The 10878-nt window shown below is 50.1% G+C and overlaps 1 protein-coding gene across 1 annotated transcript in view; it reads left to right on the top strand.

Moving 5' to 3' along the window:
• Positions 1–10175, top strand: part of Litaf (lipopolysaccharide induced TNF factor) — a 35155-nt gene extending 24980 nt beyond the window's left edge. The window contains exons 2-4 of the mRNA XM_059269122.1: positions 2438–2662; positions 5596–5752; positions 9294–10175. Of these exons, the coding sequence (XP_059125105.1) occupies positions 2443–2662; positions 5596–5752; positions 9294–9402 (486 nt within the window). The 5' untranslated portion in view covers positions 2438–2442 and the 3' untranslated portion in view covers positions 9403–10175. The remainder of the gene's footprint in view (positions 1–2437; positions 2663–5595; positions 5753–9293) is intronic.
• Positions 10176–10878: the final 703 nt, after the last annotated feature.

Genomic DNA, 10878 nt, shown 5'->3' on the forward strand with positions numbered 1-10878 from the left:
TGTAGTAAGTTTTTAAAGGCTGTACTTTACTTTGACATCCTACCTGATATTGGATGTTAATTTTGTTTTTTTGCTTTTGTTTTTTTGAGACAGAGTTTCTCTGTGTAGCCTTGGCTGTCCTGGAACTCGCTCTGTAGACCAGGCTGGCTTTGAACTCAGAGATCTTCCTGTCTCTTCCTCCTAAGTGCTGAGATTAAAGGCATGCGCCACCACTGCCCAGCAGATGTTAATTTTTAAATACATATTTATTTATTTATTTATTTATTTATTTATTTATTTATTTATTTATTTATTTATTTATTGATGGTGGGCATACATTGGTTAATTAATTTATTGGGAGTGGGCACACATCTATGTATGTATGTATGTATGTACGTATCTATCTGTCTGTCTATCTATCATCGGTGGCCAGCACACATGCCAGGACATGTCTGTGGAGGGAGGCAGGAGAGCACAGTTTGCAGGAACTGGGTCTTTTTCTTCACCATGTGGGTCTTGGGGACTGAACTCGGATCATCACGCTCAGCGTGAAGCACCTTTACCTGACTGTTTTACCAAGCACACACACCCCCCCCACCACCAGCCCTTGCTTCTTGCCGGCACACTTTGAAACGCCCTTCTGAACTTCTTCCTGCAGCACAGCCCGTCTCTTTGCTTCCCACACATTCTGCAGCAGGAGCTGGTTTCTATGGATGGAGGTGTCAGGACCGCCCAGCCCTGATGCTGTAGCACACCGTCCTCGGTCCTGGCTGCCCATGTCTCCTGAGACAGGCTTGAGTAACTCTGTAAAGCTGCAGAGCCTGTCCTGTCTGGTTGGGAGACAGGCACACAAAGGACGGCCCTGTGTCCCACCGAAGCTGCCTCATGACTGCCAAGCATCAGCAGGCCAGGGCACAGCCTGGGTCCCGGAATATGATTCTGGGCAGGCAGCAGTCCAGGCAGGTAACAGTTCTGCCAGGGGCGGAAACCTCCCTCACTTGAAGGCACTCACTGAAGGCACTGTATCCCTAGCTGCCCTGGGGTTCCACTTTCCAAACAAGAAGTGATGTGATGGAGGTCACTCTGGGGCCGTTTTGAGACAGGATCTTGCTGTGTATCCCAGGTTGCTATATATGTAGCCAATGATGGCCTTAAACTTCTGATCCTCCTGCCTGTCTCTCTGCCTCTCAAGTACCGAGATTACAAATATTTGCTGCCCTATCAGGTTTTTGAAATGTTGGGGATCAAGCCCTGGGCCTCACGCATGCTAGGCAAGTGCTTTACCAACAGAGCCCCAGCTAATATGCTAAATTTTAAGATAAAAAATGATGTCTTTGTTTGTTTTGCCGGTACACATGTCTATGCATCACCTAGGTGCCCTGTCTACAGAAGCCAGGAGGAAAACACCAATCCCCTAGAACTGGAGTTTCCAGTGATTGTGAGCCCCATGTGGCTCCTGAAAGAGCAGTCATCCTCTACAAGGGGGCAGCCTAGGACTGGAGTGATGGCTTAGTGGTTTGAAGAGCATGCATTGCTCTCCCAGAGGACCTGAGTTCAGGCCTCAGCATCCATGGCAAGTGGCTGAAAACTGTCTGTCACTCCAGGGCGTCTGATGATCTTTTCTGGTACTGCACTCACATGTACAGAAACACACACAGTTAAAAAGAAAGATTTTAAGAGTAAATAAAAAAGAGGCAGATTCATTGGGCACTTTGTTATGTAGCTGAGCTGTCCTTGAACTTGCCTCTTCCTCCCCAATGCTGAGGTTACAGTGTGGACCACCATACCCTGCACACATTCACTTTGAAAACAAACACAACGAAACAACATAAACGGTCAAGTCTCGGTTGTACAAATTGAGTTTTTATAAAGTGAAAAAAACTCTGTAACAAAGGAGAGCATGGCCAGCCTTTTAAAACGCCCTTCCTGCACCCTTCTAGATTTCTCCCCCTTGATATCGGATGCCATGTGTTTTGGGGCACCAGGTTTTACTCACACCTTCTCATGGTTGGTATTTCAAAGCTGCTGTCACTTCAGTCACCCGTGACACATTGGTTTAACAGAAGAAATGCTGGTTTGGAGTGTGTGGCCTGAGGGAGCTCCTCAGAGGCAGCTTGTGAGGGTCCAGTCATCCGGGCCAATAACTTACTTTTTGTCTATGCTTGAAAGGCCCTTGTGAAGTTGGTAGCCTCCTTGGTTGTTCTGTTTGCCAGATTAGAGATTGAAAACTTGTTCTGTGGGGAATGGGCAGGGGGCATGGGAACATCTTCTTTCTCCCTGCTCCCTTTAGAGTTGTTTTTGAGACAGAGTCTTAAGTAGCCCAGGCTGGTCGCCAACATTTGTTGACAGTGGGGGATGATCTTGAATGTCTGCTCCTCCTCCCCAGCACTGGGGTCTCGGGCATGCGCCACCCCCAGGTCAGGTGACCTCCTTACGGTGTCTTCTGCCTTTGCTTTAGGTAAAATGTCGGCTCCAGGACCTTACCAGGCGGCTGCAGGCCCTTCTGCAATGCCCACGGCACCCCCAACCTATGAAGAGACAGTGGGTGTCAACAGCTACTACCCAATGCCCCCAGCACCTGCACCGGGGCCAGCCACAGGGCTCATCGCAGGCCCAGATGGGAAGGGCATGAATCCACCTTCGTACTACACCCAGCCTGTGCCTGTTCCCAATGCCAACGCAAGTATGTATGTCCTCCAGTCCTCTTTGCAACTCCTTAGTCACCAAGCCTGCGGACCCTGAGAGGTAGAGGACCGCAGTAAGCCAAAGTGTCAAAGCCAAGTGACAAGCACTGTGACGTCCACCCCACCCTGGTTTCTCATCGGATATTTCAGACGTTCCGTTGTTGAGGCCTGAAATTCCCTATTATAGAACACAGTTAGTGGTCGGCAAGACGTCAGTGGGTTAAAGGTGCTGGCTGCTAAGCCTGACTTTGCTCCCCAGGATTCGAATGGTGGAAAGAATGGCTCCCCAAAGTTGCCCTTTGACCTCCACATACACATGCACAGACATTAACAATAAATGTAATCAAAATAAACAACAATAACAAAAACCCCCAGCAAAATATGGGGGATCCTCCACATGCGGGCTGGGCTCCCAGCACCTCACCACCCGGAGAACTTGGGAGTGGTAGTTTATGAGTTCAGAGCCAGGGGTGGATAGAGAACTCCTGAGGCCAGCTGTGGCAGGAACAGGAGCAGGAAACAGTGCTGAGTGAGAAAAGGAGGCAAAGCTGCGGCCCCTCTATTGGGCCGGGTCTCGCCTGGACCCTTGGAAGGTTTCTCCAGAGTCCTTGTCGTGAGAGTCCTCGCTGGCCAGGTGTGCGAGTGTGCACTGCTCAGCATCGTGAGCTGATGACAGCCGTCTGAGTGAGCAAGCCTGTGACTCAGCCCCGCAGAGCTTGTACCCTGCCCTTCTGTTTTCAGTTTTGTTTGTGTGTGTGCCTGTGGAGGCCAGAGGTCAACCACAAGAGCTCTCCACCTTGTTCTGTAAAAGTGTGTGTGTGTGTGTGTGTGTGTGTGTGTGTGTGTATGTGTGTGTGTTTGTGCGTGCTAGCATGTATGTATGTGCACCATGTTGTGTGCCTGACACACAAGAGGGCCCGAAGGAGCCTTGGATCCCCTGGGAATGGACTTGCAGGTGCTTGTGAGCCATCATGTGGGTGTGGGAACAGAACCCGAGCTCTGGAAGAGCAGCCACGGCTCTTGATGGCTGACACATCTCTCCAGCCCCCTTACTCACCTTTCTAATGGCTCGGTTTCCTCATCAGCACGTCCCTGAGTGAGTGGGTCATTCTGTTAAAATTAACTTCCTGGGTCATCACCTGATAATTGTGTCCAGTTCTGACTTTTTGGGGTGGAGAGTGAGTGGATAGCGTTTTGGAGACAGGGTATTACTGGGTAGCCCTAGTTGGTCTGGAATTCAGTATGTAGACCAGGGTAGCCTCGGACTTCTGGTTTTATTATCTCTAATTCCTGAGTGTGTCACCATGCCCAATTTTTGAAATCCTGGGGGTTGCACATGCTAGACAACCACTCAACCAACTGCGCATGTCAGTAGCCTGCTACTTTAGTCTCGTAGACCATCCTGTGATCAAGAAATAACTTATTCTTGAACCAAAACAAAACTTCTGTATAACTGAAGTATGCTTCTTCCTGCTTTCTGGAAGCAGTCTTGGTGCTGGCGAGTGAATTCTCGGTAGGTAGTCTCTGGTCCCCCAGCTCCAGGTTATGTAAATGACATCCCAAGGGCCTAGCAGTGGAGGGGTTCACTGACAGGGATACAGCTGAAGTGGCCTCAGGACCTCTGTCACGGAGATTGTCTCCTGACCTCCATGAGTGTCTTCTCCTTGGCTCATGGCTCTCTTAGCAGTGTGTGACTTATGTGTCAGCTCAGTTTGCTGGCTGTGGGCTTGTGTTTCCCAGTTGGCAAACTTCATACCATTATCATCAGGTGTCAGAGGCCAACCAGGAGTTGTGGTATGTGTCCCTCCCTCCTCTTAGCTTCTGGCAGCCACGCTTGGCTAACACCCATCCTGTCTCTGCTTCTAGAGACATGATGGTTAGAACCCCTTCTGCCAACCACCTCAGTAGAACCACCTGCAGAGCTCAAGAAGTCGTTTGGGGACCCTGCTGCTCACGCTTGAGTCCGACCGCAAGGACAGGTGCTCTAGGAGAGCCAGGGCCCGCCAGGAGGACACAAAGTCTTTATTTCTTTTTTATAGACTTTTAAAAACTCGTCTGAAAATCTGTCACTGTTTTCTATCTCCTTTTTTATTCTATATGTGGGTGTTTTAAATGTGCATGATACTTAGGAGGCAGAGGCAGGAGAATTGCCACAGATTCAAGGTCAGCCTGGTCCATGTAGTAAGTTCCAGGCTAGCCAGGACTACATAGGGAGGCCATGTTCCATCCCACCCCTTCCTAAACAGTGTGTACACACAGATTCAACACGGCATAAAATCTACCGTTTGACTACGTGGTAAGTCCAGAACTGAGGCAGGAGGATCACAAATTGAAAGATAGTGTGGGCTATATGATGAGATTCTCATGATCAAAAAAAAAAATCAACCATCTTAATTATTCCATTTAAAAAATAATACTTGTATTTAGAACATTTCATGCATATATGTATGTATGTTTATAGCATATATATTATATATATTACATACATATATATTTATAGTCTTGATCATATCCACATCCATTCCCCTCTACCTCCCTCTGCCCTCCCCTCGCTGTCCTTCCTACCTCTGAACATCTGAAAGTGCACCTCAGTGATGTCAGGCAAACACACGTTGTCCACCTCCACTCTTAGTCTCTCAACCTTCCGTCTTCCCACCCCACCCCCTCCCTCCAGGCGCTGACTGCAGTGGGCTTCTGCAGGCATCTGTGGAGTCACCTGGTGCTTGTCCTTTGGTGACTGGCTTATTTCACTCAGCACAGTGTCTCTTTAAGGCTGAGCTGTGGTTGTCCAGGCAACTACAGTTTACTTATCCTTTCACCCTTGGGAGCCGCAGGTGATTTAGTGACAGCGTTGTGAGCTTGGGTTCTCGTGTGGACAACAAGCGAGCGCTCCTGCCCCTGTTCACTGACCAGTGTTGTCTTCTGCCGTCAGTTGCCGTACAGACAGTGTATGTGCAGCAGCCCGTCTCCTTTTATGACCGTCCTGTCCAGATGTGCTGTCCGTCCTGCAGCAAGATGATCGTGACCCAGCTGTCCTACAATGCCGGCGCCCTCACCTGGCTGTCCTGTGGCAGTCTGTGTCTGCTGGGGTGAGTGTGCCCCCTTAGCCCCTGGAGGGTTCCCACTATGCGGTGATTGATATTCAGTGTGTGTGTATGAGCGTGGAAGCCGAGGTTAGCTGTTTGTCTTGTCTTTTGAGACAAGCGCTCACTGCTCTTAGACCTGCCAAGTGGGTTAGGGTGGCTGAACAGTGAGCCCTGGAGAGCCCTCTGTCGACTTCCCAACCCCAGGATTACAAGCTGGTTTCATCGTGTCTGGTTCCTTACCATCTCACAGTTTTAAAACGACTTCCCTTTTTCTTCTTCCTTGTGTGTGTGTGTTCATGGACATGTACCATGGTGCACATGGCGAGGTCAGAGGACAACTTTCAGTGGTCAGTTCGCTTCCACCTCTTGGTGCAGGGGACTTGAACTCAGGTCCTCATGCCTGCAAGGCAAGTTCCTTACTGACTGTGCTATCCCCCAGATTCCTGTAGGAATTTTTTTTTCTTCTGTTTTTATGATACTGAGCTCAGCAGCACTCAGGACCTGCATGCTAGACTAGCTCCCTGTCTACACACACACCGTCAGCCTTTGTAGGATGCTCAAGGCTGAGCATGGTGGCATACTCCTGTAATTTCAGCACTAACAGGAGGTGAAGGCAGGAGGAGTGAAGATTTGAGGGCAGCCTGGGTTACAGAGTGAGACCTTATCTCAATAAAACACAAAACAGGACTGGCCAGATGGCCCAGCAGGTAAGGGTGCTTGTCACCAAGCCTCACAATCTGGGTTTAATCCCCAGAACCCACACAGAGAGACCTGACTCCCAAAAGTTGTCCCCCAACGACCACATTTGTGCTGTGACACATAGGTATTCACCTCTACACAATGAATGAATGAATGTGAAAATTAAAAATGAAACCCCTGGTCTTGGCTTTCTAGACATTCATACTGCCCCCTCCCCACAGGGCAGCCACCAAAAATTACCCTGGATCTGCAGGGTGCCTCCAGGTGGGAACTCGGCTCAAACACATGTGGAAATCACTGGGCATGTTCATGTAGAGACCCACGGAGCAGCTGTTCACATCTGCAGAGGGTGGGATCCTCGGGCTTCTTTTCTTCTAGAATTTCATGACCTAAATAATAATTTTTGCATGACCCTGAGAGAAGCTTCACTCTGTACACTAACACACATTATGGGCCTCTCCTCAGCCATGCTTCTCCCTTAAAACCCTGCTATTTTCCCGTTGCCTGTGCAGGGGTTACATAAATATTTATGTCTGCCCTGAAAGAGATGCTGTCTCCGCTCTGGGAGAGAAAGCCGAGCAGAAGCAATAGCATGCTTTTCCTAAAGCAGGTAATAGGAGGAGCCTCACCCTTTCTGGCCCACGTCCACTTAGAAAGCCACTGCTTCATGTGTTTTCCTGGAAGAGCAGGTACCTCAGCTGCTAGGTGACTGGCCCACATCTCCTCACTGTCTGCTTGTGACTTTAGGTGGAGAAGGAAAAGCATTGTTCTTTATTTCGAAGGAAGCCCTCAAGCCTCTGCTCTCTGAGGAAGAAGTGGTCTACGCAGGCCTATCCACCCATCCTTCTGTCTTGCCTATGCGGCTCCATTGTGGACTCTAATAACATCCATCCTCTGGGCAGACAAGGCTTAAACAAAAGTTCATTGCTAACCAGGTCTGCCATCCCAGCACTTAGGTGTGAGGCAGGAGGATCACAAGCTTGGGCTCTGCCTGGGCACCTGAGTGAGACTGTCCACAAAGTAAAAAGAAAGCTGTGCATAGTGGTGCACACCTGCACTCCCAGCATGCCGAGGCTGAGGCAGGAGGATCAGTAGTTTAAGGCCAGCCTCCAGCACATAGGGAGTTTGAGGCTCATCTGGGGTACATGAGACCCTGTTTTCACAGCTTTGAGATATTTGTATTAAGACTACCTTTTGTCTTTGAAACTGGGCTGGGGCACAAGGTCAGCCTCGCCTGAGCCAGCTGCTGAAGTGGAAGCTGGCCTTCTGCCTCTTTTATTTCCCAACTTTTTAATTATTTGGAGACGTGGTCTCACTATGAATCAGATTCCCTCAAGACAGATGACTTCCCTTCTCTGTGTTTGAGTACCACATCTGTCTCCTGGGGGTGTGGTGAGGATGAGGTCTGTGTGTCTGGGGTTACAGGGACCTCACAGGTGAGAGGAATGAGCAGGCAGCAGCAGGCCGTGTTCCCACCATGGGTCCGAGGCTGTAGGAAGTCCCATCTGTGTGCAGAGGATGGCTGTTAGGAGGGTCATGTGGGGAAATGGATTTCCTGGTCACTGGAACGCTGAAGACAACTTTGTCCCCAGGCAAAGCTCAGCCCACTCCTGTTTGGATGCTGCCAGCCTCGTTTGTTGGCTCTTCATGGTCATGCTACCAGGAGGGCTGAAGAGCAGGTGAAACACAGGCCATGTGGCCGTCTAACATGTCCAATACGTGGACTGTGGTCCTTTACAAAGCAGTTTGCCAGCCCTCCCCTCCCTCCTCCCCCTCTTCCTCTCCCTCCTCCCCCTTCCTCTCCTCCTTCCTCCTCCTCTCCCTCCTCCCCCTCTTCCTCTCCTCCTTCCTCCTCCTCTCCCTCCTCTCCCTCTTCCTCTCCTCCTTCCTCCTCCTCTCCCTCCTCCCCCTCTTCCTCTCCTCCCTCCTCCTCCCCCTCCTCCCCCTCTTCCTCTCCTCCTTCCTCCTCCTCTCCCTCCTCCCCCTCTTCCTCTCCATCCTTCTCGTCCTTCTTTTATATAGGGTCTAGTATAGCTCAGGCTGGCCTTAAAGTCACAGTGTACCCAAGGATGTCCTTGAACTCCTGATCCTCCTGCTGGGATTATAGCCCTATACCACCATGTCCGGTTTGATGTGGTGCGGTGCGTGGGGTGGAACCCAGGGCTTTGTGCATGGCAGGCCAGCACTCTACCCACTGAGCTACAGCCTCAGAATGGTCCTCCTAAGTTGTTTTTTTTTTTAGTGCTGAGGCTAGAGCCCAGCCCTCCCACACGGTGGGCAAGTGCTCCACCACTGAGCTGCATTCTGAGTGCTGCTGCTCTGTTGCTTTTTGAGTCTCACTGTGTAGCCCAGGCTGGCTTTGAACTCAAAATCTTCCTGCTTCTGTCCTTCTAGTGATAGGATGGCAGGTATGTACCACCATGCCTGGCTCTACCACATGTCATCTTTACTCTGTGTGGCATATCTTTTTGAGAGGATACCATCTTTGGGTTTAGGGGCCACCTAGAGTTTCCAGCGTGGTCCTGTATTAAGATACTTAATTACTTTTGCAAAGACCCTCCCCCTTCCTTTTTAAGTCAGGGTCTCATGTACCCAACTCACCAGGGAGTCAACAATGACCTTGAACTCCTGCTTCTCCTCCTCTCTCCTGAGTGCTGGGGTTATAGGCTCGCACACTTGATATTGGGGATCAGACGCTGGGCTTCGTTCATGCAGGGACAAATTCTACCAGCTCAGGTCTTCAGCTCCACGCCAGCCCATCAAAGACCCTTCAGGAGGTTCCAGCACAAGGATGTGAACCCATGTTTTGGTGTTGGTGACGTGTTCCTTATGTCTGTTCTCCCAGGTGCATCGCTGGCTGCTGCTTCATCCCATTCTGTGTAGACGCCCTGCAAGACGTGGACCATTACTGCCCCAACTGCAAAGCGCTCCTGGGCACCTACAAGCGCTTGTAGGACTTGGCCAGCCAGCCATAGGGGAGATGGTAGATCCTGCTACCGGAAGTCACCTGACCCTTGCCCAGCTCACCCAGAAGAGGCCCCTTCCTTGATTTCATCTCTTCATGGGCTCCATCTTCGTGTCTTTTGCGGGGTGGAAAAGGTCAAAAAAGTAACAAACCTCCAAACCCCAGAAACTGCTGCTTGGAGTTGTGCCCTGCAAAGACGTGGACCTTGATGTTTCAAGGGCTTACAGCCTGCCCAAGTCACCCCCACTAACTGTGGTTGTTACCCCATTTACCTCGCCACTGATTTGCCATTGGCTGGCTCCTCTTCCTCCTCAGTGGGCCTTCCGGGTGGCGGTCTCAAACCCGGGAGCCAGTCTGCCTTATTCTTCGCTGTTGGCCTGATCTTCTGTCTCTCCCCATCCCTGATGGCAGAGACCCCGCCTTAAAGACTCTGTGGTTCTGTAATTGCAGACTTCTCTGGCACTCAGAGTCACTTTAATTTCATAGGTTTTTGTTCTGTTTTCCAAGTGCACAGAAGGGCTGCCGACACCCACCAGACACACACAGAGAAGGTCACAAGTACAAACTAAAAAGAACAGTCAGGCTGGGTTTAATCACACCCGTCCTGTCTTAGCCCTGCTCCTGTGGGGTGGGGGTGGGGGTCTTCTTCCTCGCAGTTTCTGTGAGCTCCTTTTGTTCTTAAAACACACATAGAAGTCACTTGGCAGGGAGACATTTCTACAGTAACTTTTGTGATCACAATACAGCCTCCATTGTTTCATTTGCTGGTGTGATTTTAGTTGGTTTTGTTTTAGTTTTTGATATGCAGTCTGGCTTTGTTGCAGTCTGGCTTTGTTGCCCAGCCCAGCCTTGAACTCCTGGGTTCAAGTCCATCCTTCAGTCTTCGCCTCTCAAGTGCCCAGGGCTCTGGGCACGTGCTGCTGCACCTACTGGGCTTTTGTTTTGTTTTCCAACAAATAAGTAATTTCATCTACTGCCTACATGGATTTGTGTGGTTTTGAAAGCCTTGTCTGTGTGGGGTCTCTTTGAGGGGATGAGGGGATCTCTATCTGAGCCCGTGTTATAGTGCTCAGAGCTTGGCCAGAGGACCTGAAGCATGGCTTTGTTTTTAGAGATGAGCTTGTGTGGCACCAGCATGGTCTTCAGTATCAGCGGACCAGGCGGGAGGACGCCAAAGACAAGTCAGGGCTCTTCCTAGGGTGACCACTCGGTCGTGTCTAGCATTGACAGAGCGCAGCCAGCTTTTCAGGAGACCTTGTCTCCATCCCAAACCCACACAGAACTGCTGCAGACAGTAGTGTGTGAAGTCAGCCCGACTCTGAACGGCCTGTTGGTTAAGATACAGCCCTAACCATTGTCTGAGATGCTCATGCAATGATCCAGAGAAACTAGCCATCATGTCTGCAGTGAATTATGGGTACCATATACGACTTTGGTGTTATCTGCTTTTAAACAAATAAAATCT

The sequence above is a fragment of the Peromyscus eremicus genome, chromosome 8a (genome assembly GCF_949786415.1).
Source record: "Peromyscus eremicus chromosome 8a, PerEre_H2_v1, whole genome shotgun sequence".
Taxonomy (NCBI): Eukaryota; Metazoa; Chordata; class Mammalia; order Rodentia; family Cricetidae; genus Peromyscus; species Peromyscus eremicus.